Source organism: Myotis brandtii, unplaced genomic scaffold, assembly GCF_000412655.1.
Source record: "Myotis brandtii unplaced genomic scaffold, ASM41265v1 scaffold70, whole genome shotgun sequence".
NCBI classification, from domain to species: Eukaryota; Metazoa; Chordata; class Mammalia; order Chiroptera; family Vespertilionidae; genus Myotis; species Myotis brandtii.
This window is the reverse complement of record NW_005370741.1, coordinates 734,122-753,871: the sequence shown is the minus strand read 5'-3', so window position 1 is coordinate 753,871 and position 19,750 is coordinate 734,122. Positions and strand designations below refer to the sequence as shown.

Genomic DNA, 19,750 nt, shown 5'->3' with positions numbered 1-19,750 from the left:
GGTGCGGCGCGCGCCCCCGCTATGTCCTCCTGGCGGCCCCCAGCCCCCGCGGCCTCAGTGTCTCTGCCATCTCGTTTGCAGAAGCCCAGGTAAGACGCGTTTCCGACCCTGCGATGGTAGGAGCGGTGCTCCTCGGTTGGTTGACTGTTTTTATTTTGTTTTGACTAGCGGGAAGGGGAGTGTGCAGGAGAGTGCTCTCCACACTGCACACAGCTCCCCGGAATGGGAGCATCTCTGCTTGGGGTATTTTCAGGTCCGCCGGGGGAAGGGCTTGCGAGTACAGCCAGAGAGATTGACATTCTGTACCTGCCCTGTTTCCCAGGTAGTGCCAAGCCGCCGATGGCCATAGGAAATGTGTTTCCAGGTGTGGGTATTAGAAGAATTGAAACTTGCATATCGTTACATGATTCCATGGATATTGATATTTTTGAGGATGAGACCAAGTAGATATTTTGGTCTTTTTTTTTTTTTTTAAGATAATTTGGTCTTAACTCAGTTGTTTTAAAGCAGCGGTTCTCAAACTGGGTCGCGACCTCTTTGGGGGTCGAACGACCCTTTCACAGGGGTCGCCTAAGACCATCGGAAAACACATATATAATTACATATTGTTTTTGTGATTAATCACTATGCTTTAATTATGTTCAATTTGTAACAATGACATTGGGGGTCACCACAACCTGAGGAACTGTATTAAAGGGTCACGGCATTAGGAAGGTTGAGAACCACTGTAGGGAAATTAATGAGTACAATAGTTTGAGTACGTACAAAATCATAACAGTGATACTCAAATGAATGAAGTTTGGAAAGCACTGATGCAAGAAATAACTTTCATGAAATCTTACTATAAGGAAGTTACTTTCCTACTTTGGGGGGTAAATAAAATGTTCTTTTTAAGAGCTGAGTTCTGTGGACATGTAGGCTAACCTGGGAAAACAAGAAGTAGAGTTAGGAGAACAACGCAGTACTGGTTATCATAAGGGAACCCTCAATTTCTGTGTCCCACCTACTGAATATCACACATGGCTTCCTTTTGCACAGGTTCAGGCCCCTCCGGTCATTCCTGCAACGCCTTCACCCACAGCAGTAACTGAGGTGGCTTCTGGAGAGACTGCAGATGTAGTCCAAGCTGCTGCAGAACAGAGCTTCACTGAACTTGGGCTGGGGTCATATACCCCAATGGGATTGATCCAGAACCTACTGGAATATATGCATGTTGACCTTGGCCTCCCTTGGTGGGGGGCCATTGCTCTGTGTAAGAGAACTGCATCCTGGAAAGGGATCCTGGAGAAAATGGGGACTTAGGGAGAGAACTTTAAAGAATAGCAGTTCTGTGAGGGGGTCAAGGAAATAGTGCAAAAGTTTAGGGGTCAGAAAAAACAGATGATTCAAATGTGGGATAAAGGCTCATGATACTAGTTACACTCTACCTATATTTCCTAAAGGGCATTATAATACCACTAGATCATCTGTAATTCAAGAAGTGTAGATATTTGAGTGTGAGCATGGGGTTAGAGCAAGAGGACCTTGTTAACAGTGATGAAGCTGCCCTGGTTCAGGAGAGTAGAAGGTCAGGTCAAGCAGTTGAACCCCAAAATTGGGAAGACACTCACATTGCAGGCTAACACTATGCTTCAGATTTTGTATCCTCCAACACGTTGCTCCAGCGATCATCTCCCTGTGTCTTTAACTCCCTTTTTACTGCCCTACTCTGAACATACAAACATGCTCAAGCATACCATGTGTTTCTTGGAAGGAAATCTTTTCCCTTTATCTTTATTTTTTTTTAAATATATTTTATTGATTTTTTACAGAGAGGAAGGGAGAGAGATAGAGAGTTAGAAACATCGATCAGCTGCCTCCTGCACACCCGCTACTGGGGATGTGCCTGCAACCAAGGTACATGCCCTTGACTGGAATCGAACCTGGGACCCTTCAGTCTGCAGGCTGACGCTCTATCCACAGAGCCAAACCAGCTAGGGCCCCTTTATCTATAGTTCACCTTTAACTTCTACTATGCTGTCTTTCTCCTTCTCATAGCTGTCATTTAAAAGGGTATTCTGTATCCAGTGGGCTTACTTCTTTCTTTCCACTCTTTGACCCTCAGCAATCTGGCTTTTACTAATACCGCTTCATTTTAACTGCCAGTTGCATCATTGCTAAATCCACTTTTCTTTTTATAGTTGACCTTTCTATGTTAGACACTTCAGACTTGGAAATATATTCCTTGGCTTTTGTGACAGTCTTTTCTGATTTTCTTCCAACTTTCTGACCGCACCTTCCCATTTCCAGTGCTGGTATTCAGGGTTCCATCCTTAGCTCCCCTCTTTCCACGGCACATTATCATCACAATGTTGGTAAAGCCTAAACCTGTATCTCTCCCCAACCCCCATCTCTTTTTAGCCAAACCCACTTGTTTATCTATATATACCATAAATAAATATTTGTTGGAATAATCAGGAAATATGAAGTGTAAAAAAAGAAATAGGGCTCGGCCAGGGTGGCTCAGTGGTTGAGTGTCAACCCATGAACCAAGAGGTCACCAGTTCAATATCCAGTCAGAGCACATGCCCAGGTTGCAGGCTCGATCCCCAGTAGGGGGCATGCAGGGTGTAGCCGATTAATGATGTTTCTCTCTCATTGATGTTTTTATCTCTCTGTCTCTCTCCCATTCTCTCTCTCTAAAGTCAATGAAAAATACTTTTTTTTAAAGAAATAAATAGGAAGGAGCTTAAAACATCAGGCCACCATATTATCTCCTGCTCCAGAGGTTTCTAGGACAGCAGCTTTTAAACTTTATTCGTGAGAACCCCAGAGTTCTGTAAAGGTACCTCTGAGCAAAGCAAGTCCAGAACTTTAACAGTCCTATAGCCAGACTGTCCCCTCACCTAGGACAGCTTGATTTTATCTGTTATACATATTGGGACTAAGTTGGGAGCAGAGAGGAAGATGTTCCATTGATAGAAAAGTTTGGAAACCATTTGTCTAGAAAAGTACCTACTGTTGCCTTTTGTTCAAGGAAACAAACTAGATTCATGATATTTGTTTAGAGAAGTTACTGCTAGACTTTTGTGATGTCAAAGCAGAGAACTGAGCCTTGAAGAAACTAACTCATATCCCTACCCTTTGTTTAGGTCCCTTGGGTATGAGTCACAGTGTGGAAAGACTAGAATAAGAGAGATCCTTTCAGTGAGAACCTAGAAATCTTCAACCTTCTAGCTGCAGAACTGCTTTAATTTTACTCCAATCCTTGTGTGTATTTTGTAGGTACAGTCCTTGCCCGCTGCCTGGTGTTTCCTCTCATTGTGAAGGGCCAACGAGAGGCAGCCAAGATCCACAACCACATGCCAGCGATCCAGAAGTTTTCCACTCGAATCAGAGAGGCCAAGTTGGCAGGAGACCATGCTGAGTGTGAGTCAATTGCAGGATGAGCGTGGGACCACATTTACACTTTTCCTGACATTCTGCGGAGGGAAGGAAACAACCTAAGTCGGGAGTTGCTCCATCTGGGCAGGTCCTAAAGTTTTACCTACTTCTTGGGCCTAATGGTTCCAGTGACTTGTCAGGGTCAGTTAGAAATGTCATGGGCCAGGTGATGAGGATGGTCACTTCCACCAATGTAACTATCTGCCCAACCACTAACTTCCCCTCACTTCACAGTTTATAGGGCCTCCTCGGAGATGACATTGTATCAGAAAAAGCATGACATTAAACTCTTTAAACCTCTCATTCTACCTCTGACTCAGGTAAGTAAAAATATTTTCCTTATTTTATCCTGAACCAATTAGATTACCTCCTGTTTCCCATGCCCTAGACCCGTGGTCGGCAAACTGCAGCTCGAGAGCCACATGCAGTTCTTTGGCCCCTTGAGTGTGGCTCTTCCTAAGCCTTAGGAGTACCCTAATTAAGTTAATAACAATGTACCTACCTATATAGTTTAAGTTTAAAAAATTTGGCTCTCAAAAGAAATTTCAATCGTTGTACTGTTGATATTTGGCTCTGTTGACTAATGAGTTTGCCGACCACTGCCCTAGACCAGTGGTTCTCAACCTTGGCTGCACATTAGAATCACCTGGGAATCTTTTTAAAATCCTGATTTCTGGGCCTCATCCTCCAGAAATTATTTCTTTGTTACTAATGTTGTGGCCCCACCCCATAACAAAGAAACAGAATTTTCTTTGTTAAAAAGATACTGACACTGTTTACCCTGTGTAATAGGCACCAATCTTCATCTCCTTCTTCATTTCCTTGAGAGAAATGGCCAACCTTCCTGTGCCCAGCCTACAGACAGGTGGCCTGTGGTGGTTCCAGGATCTCACACTATCTGACCCCACCTACATATTACCACTGGTAGTCACTGCTACAATGTGGGGTGTCCTTGAGGTAAGTCCAGGTTGGCCAAGTGCCAAGCCTGCAAAGTGAACTGGGATTAGGAGTAACGTAGTTGTACAGAATAGTCATTCTTCACTCCCTGGAGGAATAGCGTTGATGGGTAGGAAATTTGAGCCATAGTCACTAAAATTGTGTCTCTTCCTCTGCTTTTTTTGTTTGTTTGTTTGTTGTTTTGGCAGTTAGGTGCTGAGACTGGTGTGCAGAGTTCTGACCTCCACTGGATGAGAAATGTTATGAGATTGATACCCCTGGCAGTCTTGCCCATAACTGTCCATTTCCCCTCGGTAGGTAATGACTTAGGGGCTAGCTTCAAGTCCTTCCTCCTAGCCTTGCCCCCTCCCAGCAGGCTGATCAGGGATGCAGCTTCTAAGTACCTTCTCTTCCTTCTCGTCTAGGCAGTGTTCGTGTATTGGTTCTCCTCGAATATGTTTTCCCTGGTCCAGGTGTCTTGCCTCCGGATTCCAGGTGTACGCACTATGCTTAAAATCCCCCAACGTGTTGTGCACGACCCCGACAAATTACCTCCACGGGAAGGCTTCATAAAGAGCTTCAAAAGTGGTAAGGGCCTGTCCTCTGAATCAGGACCAGGGGAAAGTGGTCTAAAAATAGGTATGAGATCCAACTGTCTTACTCTTTATATAGGCTGGAAGAATGCTGAACTCAACTATCAGCTACAAGAGCGTGAACGGCGCATGCAGAATCACTTGGAACTAGCAGCCAGGGGTAAATAACCCTTTCAGGCTAAATTCTATCATTGTTTCTCCCTTTCTTTTGTTCATTAACCTTCTCTTCTTTCCCTAGGTCCCTTACGACAGACCTTTACCCACAACCCTCTGCTACAGCATGGTAAAAATCCCCCTCCCAACACCCCTAACAGCAGCAGCAACAAACCAAAGTCAAAGCAACCCTGGCGGGACACACTCGGCTGAATTCTGTTCCCTGCTCATACTGACATTAACTGTTTCTCCAAAGACTCAGCCTTAGAACAAGATTTTTGCTGGGTCCTTGCCCCAGACCTAGAAACTATGGGACATGGAGTTGTCTGTTTTAAAATGGATTCCACTGTAAACTCTTACATCTAAGCATAAAAGAGCACTCAGGAGCCAAGTGATCTTTCCATCTACAGAATTAGTAAACCTCTGTATTATATGTTGCTTCCTGGTACTTTTTAAGTGGGGAGGTGGATTGTGTGCTTCAGAAAAACTAAAGAACAGGTTGATGGTGATTGCTCTTGCTGGCCCGTGCTCTTAGGAAGTGTCTCAGTGAAGTAACCTGGTGTTAAGAGTTTAGATCTCCACCCCATAAATGTGTTGTTCCAGCCACATTTGCTTTGCAGTCACAGAGATATGCCTGATAAGTTGAGATTATATTTAAATAGAATAACCACATTTATTTACCCCAAGATTACCTATAAAATATCCTTCAAGAAGTAGATGTGCTCAAATTCTTTTTTTTTTTTAAATACATTTTTATTTCAGAGAGGAAGGGAGAGGGAGAGGAAGATAGAAATATCAATGATGAGAGAGAATCATTGATTGGCTGCCTCCTGCATGCCCCCCATTGGGGATTGAGCCTGCAACCTGGGTATGTGCCCTGACCGGAATCAAACTGACTTCCTGATTCATAGGTCGACACTCAACCACTAAGCCATGCCAGCTGGGCTCAAATTCTTAGTGGTAATTAAGAAGAATGAAAATTGATGTCGTTTTTAATCTAACAACCCTAACATTTTTGCTACAGCAGCTTAGGGGTATTGATTGGTTTTATCCAGCGGTTCTCAACCTGTGGGTCGCAAACAATGAAAATACATCCTGCATATCAGATATTTACATTATGATTCATAACTAGCAAAATTACAGTTATGAAGTAGCAATGAAAGTAATTTTATGGTTGGGGGTCACCACAACATGAGGAACTGTATTAAAGGGTCGCAGCATTAGGAAGGTTGAGAACCACAGCGGGCTTGAGAGTGAAGAAATACTCGGATACTTTCAAGCATTAGATTGTTTTTAGTTTTCCTGCCAGACTAATAGGAACTGCCCCAGAGACATTATGTAAAATGAAGCCACTCAAAGCTTAGGAACATAACCCTTTTATTGTCCAGCACCCATACATTTTCATGTCTCTCTAAAGGAGACAGGAAGTTTGGAGCATTATTGGCCCTTTTAAAGGAAAAGTGGTGTAGTTAGGCACACCCAGAGATGAGTGAATATCTTAACACATGGGAATGTGCTACTAGAATAACCAAACCCACACCTGACATGCTCCCACCACAGTCTGCTTTATTATCCCTTTTTAAAAATCTGGAACAATATGTAGCAAAACAAATAAATTACTGTCTATCTCAGAAAAAGCAAGTTCAAAGGTTGTTGAAGCTGCCTAGACCAGGCTTCTGGACAGGTGCCTCCAAAGAAGTAAGATTCCTTTTCAACTTCCTTGGCTCCAACCAGTAGAAGATGAGGTTCTGCTTTTCATATCTCAGGATTCCGGGTGTTATTTACTTAGACTTGGGATCTTGTTGCTTGGGCATCTCTTCTTCATCTTCCAAATCCATCTCTGCAGCAACTGACATACATATGACCTGGAGGTACCATGTGGCAGATGCTACAAAGAGAAGTTTGAATCAAAACTCAGAAGAGGTCAACTGGTCTGAGCTCCAGTGGCACTGAATAGGATTGGGCCTGAGGAGACAATTCAGTTAAGCCTTAGGGTTAACTATAGGAAGGGGCTGTGGCAAAGGTGACTTGGAACAGGATTTTCAGCAAAGGCCAAAAAAAGTACATTAGCCAAGCTAACCTGAGGATCCAGATCTTACCCACAATCCTTCGGAGGCAATGAGGTCGTTTTTGTTCTGGCACTCTGATGATGAAGAAGTAAAAGGGCAAGCCTGAGAGGGCAATGCCAATGCCAATGAGGGAGTTGATGGTATCGCTGTAAAGTGGAATGACCACCAGGAAGATGGTACAGCAGCAGAAGACAATGGGGAAGAAAAGGCTGAGCTAAGGGCACAGAAGAAACAACTGGAAATTAGCTCAGGATTGACAGCTAAAATAACCCCACCTCTGTGAAGATCAGAGCACTGAGCTGCCTTTCCATTCCCTTCATCTCAACACACTGACACCAGCAAGTCCAGGGCAAAGGTTTCTAAATAAACCATCTTAGAATCAATCCCCAGAGCAGATGGAGCAGAGGTGGGATGGAGGTGACTTACCTTAAGGGAACGAGGTCGATCAGGCTCCTTCCAGCGTAGATAAAGCTGACCCACAATTGAGAGCCCCACAAAGAACCAATAGCTGAAGCTATAGTAGTTAATGAGCTGGAAGATGTCCTCCACACACAAGTAGATCAATGCCATGATTCCCTGTAAGCACAATCAGCTCCTCAGGGCCTTTGTTCCAGGTGTTTTTCACTCCCCTTTACCGAGTCCCTCTCCTTTGTCAAATCCTCAGCCTCCCCATCTGTCCTTTTCTGTTCCCACCCTCTTTAGCACGTGAATTTAAATACCTCATTCCTTTTCTATAAAGTATAGCTCAAAACAATTCCTCAAAAATCTGCTTAGCCTGTCTGGTGTGGCTCAGTGGTTGAGCATCAACCTATGAACCAGGAGGTTATGGTTCGATTCCCGGTCAGGGCACATGCCCAGGTTGCAGGCTCAATCCCCAGTGTTGGGTGTGCAGGAGGCAGCCAATCAATGATTCTCTCTCATTGATCTTTCTATCTCTCCTTTCCTCTCTGAAATCAATAAAAAATACATGTTTTTAAAATTTTTTAATCTTTTGCTTAAAGGCCTCCCCATAATGGCTCCAACCTATATTTCCAGCTCAGCATCCACTATCCAACTTCACATTGCTTTACCTCAGAACTTTCTGATGCTGTTTCTCGTAACCTAATGCACTTAGTCAAAGAAGTCTTTCCTCGTTCACCCTTTTCCCCCATGGAAGTGGTTAGTTTCCTCCCTAAACACTACATCACTGACTATCATGGCAGTCATTATAAATAATCCCATGTGCTTTATGCCTTATCCTAAACCAAAGGAGATTACCATTCCTTAGAGAAGATAGATTCTCTCTTAGGAACCACTGCACCAGTTAGCAGAGTGTCTTGCCCACAGTATGTTCCATTAGTATTTTTTTCTGTTAGAATCTCCTTTAGATTTTTTAGAAAGCTAGGACAGTTGCCTCTACTGTTACTAAACTTTCCCCCACAATCTGGCTTTCAGCCTTATCCTTGGTATCACTTACATTGAAAAGTAGCGCAGGCACTGGGGTGAACCGATGGACATGAATCATGCAGATAGCATCAGGGAGATGGCCTTCTCTTGAGCCCACAAAGAAAAGCCTATTTTAAGTAAAACAGGAGAGATTGAGGAACATGGGACACTAGGTATAGCCTGGTTCATGAGCTAAAGGGCCCTCACTTTGCCATCACCTCCAAAAGAGTAGATAATATGGAATGGAGCTCAATATAGAGATTAGTAAGAACTGGAGGCTACTGATGGAAACAAGAGCAAAGAGGTTGTGAATGTCATTTGGGGAGCACAGTGACTAAAGTCTGGACCCTATAAGTCCTACCTCCCCCTGCCATAGTTTTCAAAATACTTTCCAGTAAAAGATACCATTCATACCTAGAAGCAGCCACAATGGAAGCATTGAGGCCACCAAAGCAGGATAATGCAACTGCTATTGGAATTGTCCAGTTGAATATTCCAAAAATCTGGTCTGCAAAAGTCTAAGGAAAAGAGTCATTAGGGATGAAAGGCGTGGACAGGCATGTCCCTAGATTCCCACTACTTGGAATCCAACCCTTCTACTACAGAGGTAACAGTACCTCCTTGCAAGCCCAGTATCCAAGTATCCTTTCAAGGACTGTCTCTTTACTGGGACTTTCGAGAGCTGCACTGTACCTAGAAGCCCACAAACACCCTCAGCCTTCTCTGCTAATGAAAATCATTTACCACAGCAACAGCATCACTGGCCAGGATGTCCTTCATGTCTAGCACGGTGTAGTAGGCCACATTGGTCAAGATGTAGATGATGGTGACAATGGGCATAGAAATGCCAATGGAAAGGGGCAAATTCCTACAACCAAATAGAATAGTAGATACGTTAGTCCAGTCCGTAGTCTCATCCTCATCTCTCCTATAATCCTTATCTTTGAACTCATAAGAACTAAAGAACATCAAGGGAAAGGATAATCACATTTAGAGAAACAGCTACAATGCCAAAATAAAATAAAATAAAGGATTAACAAAGAACTGTGTCATATCATAATAATAGCACAGGAAGATGGGTTCGTTTTGTTTTCTGTTTTACATCCAAGAATTCTTTATAATTGTGAACACTGAAAAAAATTAAAATATAAAAAAAAATTGTCTAAAGTTGAGAATTACAAGACATGAAGGCCGAGTCTCCCGAGAAAAAGATAGTCCCTCAGTAGGAAGAACAGGGTGTGTATGTGAATAAGCAACCTGGGGGACATGTCCACCCACCCCCTTACTCAGTTTGAAAACCTTGGACACCATCCTAACCAGTGGCCAAGAGAAAGATGCAAAGACTTCCCAAGGTCCCTCTAGCCCAAATAAAGCCATGATCTTTATAAACATTCTTTGTAGAATGGAGGGGGGAAAGGGGCGGAACTAAATACTCTCAAGTCTTTCAGCTTCTGTCCAGTAGGTGGAAGTACCACCCAGGCCTCAATCCTGTTTCTGTTTGCTCTGGTTGCAACACTGGAAGTGTACCAAACATATTCTTTGTTTCTCAGTGCCAAAAGGAATCTATTATTCTTTTGACTAAAAATTTATAGAAACTCCACTCCTTGGCAAAGCTTAGTTCCCAGAATTACTGAATTTCAAAGCCAGGAAAAGCTCTGAGATCATAAAATTCACCCCCCTCTGTTAGACATAAGGAAGCAGATAGATGTCAAGAACTCCCTCAAGGTCATCCAACAAATCAGTGGAGAGGCCCTGTGAATCCCTGTCCAGTGCTCTTCACCCTGCATAACTAGAGGGTAATTTAGGGTAACAATGGTGAGGTGATCCCATTGAATGACAATACCACTATGCTAGTGTGAATTTGAGAAACAAAGGATCAGAAGGGAAACAGGAAAGGTTCTGGGAGTCTATGAGCTCAAGTTCTCTATGTGGAGATATGGGTGAGTGAAAGACCTAGCAAGGAAAGTCTTGTAAAAGTATCCATAGTACAGCCTGCCTTAATACAGGGAAGAATGAATAAGTGTGAAAAGACCTTTAAAAAAAATTTTTTTTTTAACACAATTTCACATAACTCTGTTACTGTGATCACAGATATAATACTTTTCTGGGCCTCAGGCTTCACATCTATTAAAATGGGGTTGATAAAAACGTATCTCGGTGGTTGTGGTATGCTGTGTGGCACACAGTAGAAGCTCAGTAAATGAAGGCTATCATTATCCATGTAAAGTTGATGGTGAGATACCTACCTCTCAGGATTCTTGATCTCCTCAGTGACATAGTTGAGGGTGTCCCAGCCCGAGTAGGAAAACAGAGCTGAGTACAGTGCTAGGGCAATGTCACCCATTGCAAATGATGAACCCTCAAAGGAATTCTCAAAGTGATTCGAGGCTCCTGGAACCCAGAGAACATGGAAAGGCAGAAGAATTAGTGACCTCCCCAACCTCAAGGTCATCCAGTAAAGGAATGGAAGAGTATCATTAACAGCAGGTGAGTAGCTTAGAACACCTTTGGGAGCAAGGCTATCAGTGAAGGAACAGGGATCAGAAAGACATCTACAGTGATGGGCCAAATGCAGGGCACAGAATGGGGATCTTGACAGGAAGGCCTCAAGGTGGATTCCTCGGAGAAAGGCTGGAGAACAGGAGTGATGCAGTTCTGTCCTGCCCTGCAAGCTGCCCAATTCTGCCTCCTTTCTAACACCAGACTGAGCTGATACAGGGTGGAGGAAGGGCAAGGCTCAATATGCCCAGGTCATCAGAGTAGTTGTAGGGTAGGTGTTCAGGCCTCGATACTGGAGAGGAGTGGGTATAAAGAGTTCTTTTCTGCCCTTGCTCACTCCCAAGGGGAGAACAATCAGAGCCACAGCACTGGGGCTTGACAATCTGCAAAAGCCATCTCCCAGTGCACGGCTGTCAGCTCTTTCGCCAAGATCATCCTCCACCGGGAAGCAGTATGCATAGAAGTTAAAGGACAGGCTTTGGGATCAGTGCCTGGGTACAGATTTCAGCTCCACTACTTAATAGGTAGGGTCTTGGGCAAGATACTTAATTCTGAAGCCTCAGTTTTTTCATCTATAAAATGGGAATAATAGGGCCTATCAAATGAGATAATGCACAAAGAGGGCTTAGAAGATTGTGACACAGAAAATGGTTAACAAATATTAGTTGATATTATTTCTTACCCTGGCCAAGTCTAACAATGCCTGCGATGATGATACCGATCAGAGCCAGTACTTTAGCATAGGTGGAAAAATCTTGTACCTTTGTTCCCCACTTGACGTAGGCACAGTTAATGAAGGTTAAGAGACCTGAAAGAAAAATAATAATGACTGGTGACTGAATGCACCATCCAGATGGCCTTATACTCCCAAGCAATTTTTCCAGTACCAGTAATAAGTGTTGGGCTCAGACCTGCACTGCACTGGAAACCCCTGCCCAGAATGTCCTCACTATTATCATGCAAAAGAACTTGCTGAGCACCTATATACACAGTACCACATACACACACACTCACACACTCAGCGAGATGACACAAATGGGAGCCACAAAACAAAGTAAATGTGGATGTGCTTACATACAAAAGTACTCACAGCAGTGGGAGGCAACTGGTAGCTGTAGGGAATTAGGATGTGTTCTCTGAAAAGTCATGGTTTCTTCCCACTCTTCACCCTCCTACCCCCTCGTATGGGCTCTAGGACCCAGGACACTGATGCTGTGGTATTACTATTGACCTTAACAAGTCCTGTTATGACTTATCCAATGTCTGGGCCAGCAGGTCAGGACTTGTAGCCAGGGCTTAGGATGGAGGCCAGACTTCCTGATACTGCCTGCCAGCTCAGCTGCTTGTTTTTGTGCTTGGAAAGATTCTTGGAACAGAGATCCCTACAGAATGGGGACAGGGCATTTTTCCTGGCTGAAAAAAAAAAAAAAATGAGAGCCACAAACAGTCCTCAAGTCCTTCCCCCGAGGTAGAGGTAATCCCTTTACCTGGTTGAGCTTCAGTAAAGTTCATTCATGGATTGCCCTTAGAGCCAGAGTTCTTAACCTAAGGCTTCCACAAAGCCTGGGATGTTTTGTAAAGTGTTATGTAGGAATAGCCAAAGTATATATATGCATTTTTCTCAGAAAAGGGTTCGTAGCTTTTGTCAGAACCTCAGAGAAATCCATCACCCTCCACACAAAAAAAGTTACAATCCACTTCAGAAAAAGAAATTCAAGAAGGGAAGCCCACACATGCTGTGAGGTTGACCAATAGCACCAGGATGTGGCAGGGAAGAGTCACAAGATATAATTCTGAAACTCAGCAGAATGTCACTCAAACCCCCACCCTCACCCCCCCTGCCAACCTTTACACAGGCAGGCAGGCAGGCACATACCCCACTGTGGCAGAGTGAATCGCTTCACTGCTCCTTCCTTCCTGGCTCAGCAACTGGAGCACAAGGATAGCTTAACAGTCCTTCTCAAAAAGGGCAAGGTCAGAATCAGCCCGCCTTTCCAGTGGAGAAAGCGAGGCCCAGTGTTGGGCCTGCCTGCTTCAGGCCACCAACACGGTCAGGAAGTGTTCCCTGTCTCAGTTCTGGCAGTGGCTTGTCCTTCAGTGTCCCTAGATCTCCTGTTTTGTTGTGTCCTAGCCTCATCACACTGGCCAAAGGCTACTTCATCCTGAGAAGCAGGAAAGACCAGCCTCTCAGAATAGCGGTCCTTTCTTCTGTCTCTTTCTCTCCCTTACCTTGTAACCTTCCTATTCTACTCACTGCCCAAATTCTTTTCTGCTCTTCCTAGCAAAAGGCCATTTCTGTCCCATGCAAGCACTTGCATTTCTGCCTAATAAAAGAGATAACAAACAATCAAATCTTATCACAGGGCTGGACAAAACATGTACCTGTAACTTCTCAGTGCCGTGTGTGTGTGTGTGTGTGTGTGTGTGTGTGTGTGTGTGTGTGTATTGATTTCATAAAGGAAGGAAGAGAGAGCGAGAAACATCAATGATGAGAGAATCACTGATCAGCTGCCTCCTGCATGCCCCACACTAGGAGGGATCAAGCCCACAACTGGGGCATGTGCCCTGACCAGGAATCGAACCATGACCTCCTGGTCCATAAGTCAACTCTCAATCACTGACCCACACCGACTGGGCATTTTATTATTTTTTTTTTCACCAGTGCTGTTAATAATTAAAGACAGAAGCATACAGTCTCCACAAGCACCCTACAAAATGGCTAAAGTGTCTTTATCTCACCCTCCAAAAATCTTTCATATCTGTTGATCCTCCTCAGCTAGTCACCCATCCTTTATACCCCACTGTACTTCTGCCTCTAGCCCTTTTCTTCCTCCTGTAACCCTTGCCCCTAATCCCTGGGATTCTGCTTCTGTTTTACAAATGGAACCCAGGGACAACTGATGCTGCCATAAAATCCATGCTTAGCCATCAGAGTAACCTTGGGTCATAATACCAAACTTGGGTAGGCTACGGGACTAGTTCTGGTCCAGAATCAGTCTGTAGCCCTGTGCCATGGGTTCTGCTCTCAGCTCTGCCTTTTATTATAACAAATTCTGAAATGAAAATACATGGATTGTTTACATTTCAGTCCCCTCCTGCTTCTCTACTCCATCCATTTGTATCCCTCCTTTAATCCACCAGTCACCACCCGCCCACACTCAACCTTCTTTCTCAGCCACTGTCCCACCATATTGCCATGATCTGATCTCTGTATTGAGCACAGGCGCTTGGTTTTAATGGAGAAGGGAATCCTATGGAAAGAAATCAGAAAGCAGAGGAACTGCCTAAAGAAAGCACTTTTTCCCAAACCCAGCTTCCTCCAGGGCCTCTTGGCCATGAAACAGGAAATGGTATGGCAAGCAGCAGTGCTGACTGGGCTCTTTGTCCCCAGTCAGCGGATACAGCTGACCGGAGGCCCCACCTCCTGCTTCAGAAGCAGGGAAAGTGGGGGGCGGACCATGGAGTTAGAATTTAGAGGCAGCTTCAAGTTAATCTCAAGGACAGAGATGCCCTACCCTCCTATCTCGGTGCAATTCAGTCTCCACCCAACACTGACCCAAGTCCACAGGAAGTCGGGCTGAATCACGTTGGACCCTTGACTCAGGTGCAGCTCCATTCCTGCTTTGACACCTGCTTTGGATAAAGGAGAAGCTGTGAAGAAGTCACTACTATAAGCATCTAAACCCAGTCTCCATGGGCTCCTGGAGTAGTTCAGGCACTAAGGCCCAGTATCAACTCTGGAACTAAAAGCCAGGAAAGAACCGCCTAAGTAGATCCAGAACAGAACGGAGCTTGCAGGCCCACTCAGGATCAGGTACCCAGATTTAGTGTAGATGCCAAAACTAAGAAGTCCCTGAAAAAGAATGATAAACCTATAATTCTCCCAGCACCGAGTTTTAAATACATACAATGTAACACACAAAATTTAGGCCACTATTGAGTCCATTTTATGTTTCAAATGCCCAGGGACTATAAAATCTCAATACTTTACTAGAAAAATCATTCCATTTTTTTAAATTATGTTTTTATTGATTTCAGAGAAAGGGAGAGAGATAGAAACATCAATGATGAGAGAGAATCATCCATCAGCTGCCTCCTACTGGAGATCAAGCCCGCAACCTGGGCATGTGCCTGACTAGGAATTGAACTGGCAATCTCCAGGTTCATGGATCAACACTCAACCACTGAGCCACACCAGCCAGGCTCATTCCATTTTTTTTAAAGAGATCAATAGCTCTTCTTTCCACTAACCCGAAAACACATTTCTCGCCATTTCTACTCAGTAGTTCTAGGCCTCTCCTCTGGAGCTACACTGAATCAAGCTAAAGCCTCTTCCACATAAGGGCCCTTCTTATCATTAAATGTTTACATCCTGTCCTCCTTGAGTCTTCCCTCTTTCAGGCTAATAATCCAGTTTCTTCAATCTCTTGTGTGACAAATATGGCTTCCAGACTATTCACCATCCCAGTTCTCTCCTCTGCATTTACAACACTTCACTTTGTCAGTGTCTCCCTGAAAACGTGAGATACACACAGGAAACTGCAGACAATTTACAGGCTGTGGAGTTGCAGTTTGAATTCACTGTCAACTACAACTCTCTTTTTCCCCACCTGAAACTGATGAACTTTTCCCTCTCCTTTAATGGGCCTATAAAAATGAATTTTTTAAAAATCCCCAAATATGGCACTTCACATTCCTTTGTGAATTTCTAGGCATCTGTCCCATCTACCTTAATTTTGTCAGTTCAAATGCCTTCCATTTCAAATACAAAATTGAAGGCATTTGAACTAACTTCACTGGATAAAAATGTTGACCAGTATAGGCAGAGCCCTGTAATCTATTGCTATAGACCCTCCTGTATGCTGGTATTATTCTAGAACATCAATCAGGAATCCCCCAAACTATTCCCAGTCCACCTTTTTCCAGCTGGTCAACAAGAATATCATGAGAGTTTGCCAAGAACCTCTCTGAAAACTGTGTACACATGTCTCTGTTCTAACAATCTAACAATGCTATCAAATGATTCAAATAAAATTAGTACATATTTATACTAGATTGTTCATAACTATATCATTGTAACAGTCAAAAATTAGAAACAAACCAAATGCCTATCAACAGTAGAGTGGCTAAATCAATACAATGGAATACTAAACAGCAGTGAGAATAATCCACCTACTACACACACAAAACTATGGATGAACCATGCCCAGCCAGCCAGTGGCACCTCGGCTCCCGCACCTCCTGAGAGCTGTGAACAGTCTGGTGGGCCAGGCCCTCAGGAGGGATCCGGAAGGACCCTGCCCCTGGCCTGCCTGCTGCCAATCGCTATGAGAGTGTGGCCTCCTGCCTGGGGTCTTGGCCCCGTCTCTGCACTTTTCTCTGGGAGAAAGGACACTGCCCCACCACCTGGGCCCACACCACCACCTGGGCCCACACCACCACCTGGGCCCACACCACCACCACCTGGGCCCACACCACCACCTGGGCCCACACTGCTGCCTTGTCCCAGGATGGAGGCTTTTGGGCCCTCGGACCCTGACCCCACTCAGCCAAGTGTCTTTCTATGTTTCTGGGGGTCATGGGGCGGTAGACACCTGAGCGTGTGGGTCAATGTCTGCATTATGTGGAATAATCTGCCCACTGCCATATATATATATGAATTTCACAAACATATTAAGTGAACAAGCCAGACACAAAAGAGTACATACCCTTTATATCCATTTACATAAAAACAGGCAAAACTAATACTACTAGAAGTCAGAACAGTGACTTATTTCCCTTTGTGTGTGTTTGGTGGGACAGAGGCGAGTGACTAGGAGGAACACAGGAAGGGCTCGAGGGCTGCTTTCATGACATAGATGCCAGTTACATGTGTGTTCAATTTGTGAAAATTCATCAAGCTGTACACTTATAATGTGTACTGTTTCTTGGTGTATATTGCATTTTAATAAAAAATTAAATTGAGCAAAACACAAGGTTAGCTTAGCATGGCTTGTTTTTAGTGAATCTATACAGGTTACTGGAGATTCTCCTTTCCTCTCAAACTTTGCTAATCAAGTGAACCTAGAATTTGGGCAGGAATCAACTTCAAAGAGTCAGTGCAGAATGCTCCGAATCCACTTCTTCCTCTTCCTTGTGGTGGGCAGAACAAGGCCCTGGGAGGCAGAAGAATCAGTGTCAGAGTGATGTGATGTGATGTGATGTGATGTGATTGATGTGATGTGATGTGATGATGTGATGTGATGTGATGTGATGTGATGTGATGTGATGTGATGTGATGTGATGTGATGTGATGTGATGTGATGTGATGTGATGTGATGTGATGTGATGTGATGTGATGTGATGTGATGTGATGTGATGTGATGTGATGTGATGTGATGTGATGTGATGTGATGTGATGTGATGTGATGTGATGTGATGTGATGTGATGTGATGTGATGTGATGTGATGTGATGTGATGTGATGTGATGTGATGTGATGTGATGTGATGTGATGTGATGTGATGTGATGTGATGTGATGTGATGTGATGTGATGTGATGTGATGTGATGTGATGTGATGTGATGTGATGTGATGTGATGTGATGTGATGTGATGTGATGTGATGTGATGTGATGTGATGTGATGTGATGTGATGTGATGTGATGTGATGTGATGTGATGTGATGTGATGTGATGTGATGTGATGTGATGTGATGTGATGTGATGTGATGTGATGTGATGTGATGTGATGTGATGTGATGTGATGTGATGTGATGTGATGTGATGTGATGTGATGTGATGTGATGTGATGTGATGTGATGTGATGTGATGTGATGTGATGTGATGTGATGTGATGTGATGTGATGTGATGTGATGTGATGTGATGTGATGTGATGTGATGTGATGTGATGTGATGTGATGTGATGTGATGTGATGTGATGTGATGTGATGTGATGTGATGTGATGTGATGTGATGTGATGTGATGTGATGTGATGTGATGTGATGTGATGTGATGTGATGTGATGTGATGTGATGTGATGTGATGTGATGTGATGTGATGTGATGTGATGTGATGTGATGTGATGTGATGTGATGTGATGTGATGTGATGTGATGTGATGTGATGTGATGTGATGTGATGTGATATGATGTGATGTGAAGAAAGACTTGACCAGCTACTGCTGGATTTGAAGATGAAACAGGTCCATGAGCTAAGGAATGTGGGCAGCCTCTAAAAGCTACAAAAGGCAAGAAAATGGATTCTCCTCTAGGCACTGCTGACACCTTAATTTTGGCCCAGTGAGACCCAGTGAAGACTTCAACCTATGGAATGGTTAAGATAATAAATTTGTGCTCTAACTGGTTTGGCTCAGTGGATAGAGCATTGGCCTGCAAACTGAAAGGTCCCAGGTTCGATTCCAGTCAAGGGCATGTACCTTGGTTACGGGCACATCCCCAGGAGGGGGTGTGCAGGAGGCAGCTCATTGATGTTTCTCTCTCATTGATGTTTCTAACTCTCTATCCTTCTCCCTTCCTCTCTGTAAAAAATCAATAAAATATATATTTTTTAAAAGATAATAAATTTGTGTTGTTTTAAGCCAATAATTGGTGGTATTTGTTATAGCCTAATACATCACTCGACAGCTTCATTTCACACCCTTCCTGTTCTCCCAGATCCTGGAGATGCCAGGATTCTGTCATCTCAACTAATTCTAAATCCTTTCCATTTGTCTGCAAGTGGATAGTTAGAGACATTTAAAGCAATGACATGCTTTATTACTACCTGCTTAACGCTCTTGGCCTTGCGTTTTTTGTTGGCCTACATCTGGTAGCCTGCTGTTGTTGTTTTTTTAATTTAACCCTTTCTAGGTTAGCAATCCCCTGCTAGGAAACATTAGAAGAAAAATAGGCTTTCTGGCCACCAACTACTTTCATGTAACTAACTGCCATTCCCTTCCTGTTCTCACTCTGCACGTTCCTCTAGAGCAGCGGTTCTCAACCTGTGGGTCGCGACCCCTTTGGGGGTCGAACGACCCTTTCACAGGGGTCGCCTAAGACCATCGGAAAACACATATATAATTACATATTGTTTTTGTGATTAATCACTATGCTTTAATTATGTTCAATTTTTAACAATGAAATTGGGGGTCACCACAACATGAGGAACTGTATTAAAGGGTCACGGCGTTAGAAAGGTTGAGAACCACTGCTCTAGAGCATTTTATTGTCCGTCCTCAGTCTTTTCTTCAGACCTTAGCTTATGCTGGGCATTAACCTTCAGGACACCCTTCTTGCAGTTCTGGGCCACCCCTATATTTAGTCTTAGTTATGTCACCTCTCACCTTCTTCTTTCTAAAACTCTAAGCTTACCAAAAAGCAATGTGTTCAATCCTATTGGTTTCTTCAGATGACTCTCCTTTTCTTCCTAAATAAGATAATTTTCAACTATTTTATCAGAATTTCACTTTAAAGAAGCTCCTGGTCTTTTTTCTTTTAATCCCTGGCTATGAAATTATAATTCCTTGCCCTGAACTTTTCTGCATCCCTTTGCTTAGAATTTAGAGTGTATTTCAGAGGAAACCTAGCATTTCTTTTTCTGGGAGGTACAAAAATTGAACAAGCAAAGTCACTTCCTCACAAGGATTCCTCATTTCCCTGGTTATGTTTAATAAT

General features: G+C 43.7%; 2 protein-coding genes and 1 long non-coding RNA gene across 4 annotated transcripts in view; 1 reads left to right on the top strand and 2 right to left on the bottom strand.

Moving 5' to 3' along the window:
- Window positions 1–2: 2 nt before the first annotated feature.
- On the top strand, window positions 3–5,539 carry LOC102240505 (mitochondrial inner membrane protein OXA1L; the record flags this gene model as incomplete). The annotated part of the gene is made up of 9 exons (XM_005882273.2): window positions 3–89; window positions 1,039–1,252; window positions 3,265–3,408; window positions 3,658–3,743; window positions 4,216–4,380; window positions 4,569–4,673; window positions 4,785–4,947; window positions 5,032–5,112; window positions 5,191–5,539. Coding segments are annotated over 9 exons (1,173 nt in total), but the record flags the coding sequence as incomplete, so codon positions are not given.
- A 926-nt stretch (window positions 5,540–6,465) lies between these two features.
- The window catches only part of SLC7A7 (solute carrier family 7 (amino acid transporter light chain, y+L system), member 7), a 31,455-nt gene continuing 18,170 nt past the window's right edge, over window positions 6,466–19,750 (bottom strand). For both annotated transcript variants that reach the window (XM_005882264.2, XM_005882263.2), the window contains exons 3-10: window positions 11,781–11,906; window positions 10,846–10,990; window positions 9,344–9,467; window positions 9,014–9,117; window positions 8,631–8,727; window positions 7,601–7,750; window positions 7,205–7,388; window positions 6,466–6,993 (exon numbers count right to left, since the gene is read on the bottom strand). In XM_005882264.2, the coding sequence (XP_005882326.1) occupies window positions 6,887–6,993; window positions 7,205–7,388; window positions 7,601–7,750; window positions 8,631–8,727; window positions 9,014–9,117; window positions 9,344–9,467; window positions 10,846–10,990; window positions 11,781–11,906 (1,037 nt within the window). In that variant the 3' untranslated portion in view covers window positions 6,466–6,886. The remainder of the gene's footprint in view (window positions 6,994–7,204; window positions 7,389–7,600; window positions 7,751–8,630; window positions 8,728–9,013; window positions 9,118–9,343; window positions 9,468–10,845; window positions 10,991–11,780; window positions 11,907–19,750) is intronic.
- The window catches only part of LOC106724060, a 7,087-nt gene continuing 6,616 nt past the window's right edge, over window positions 19,280–19,750 (bottom strand). The window contains exon 3 of the long non-coding RNA XR_001359808.1: window positions 19,280–19,468. This is a non-coding gene — a long non-coding RNA (uncharacterized LOC106724060). The remainder of the gene's footprint in view (window positions 19,469–19,750) is intronic.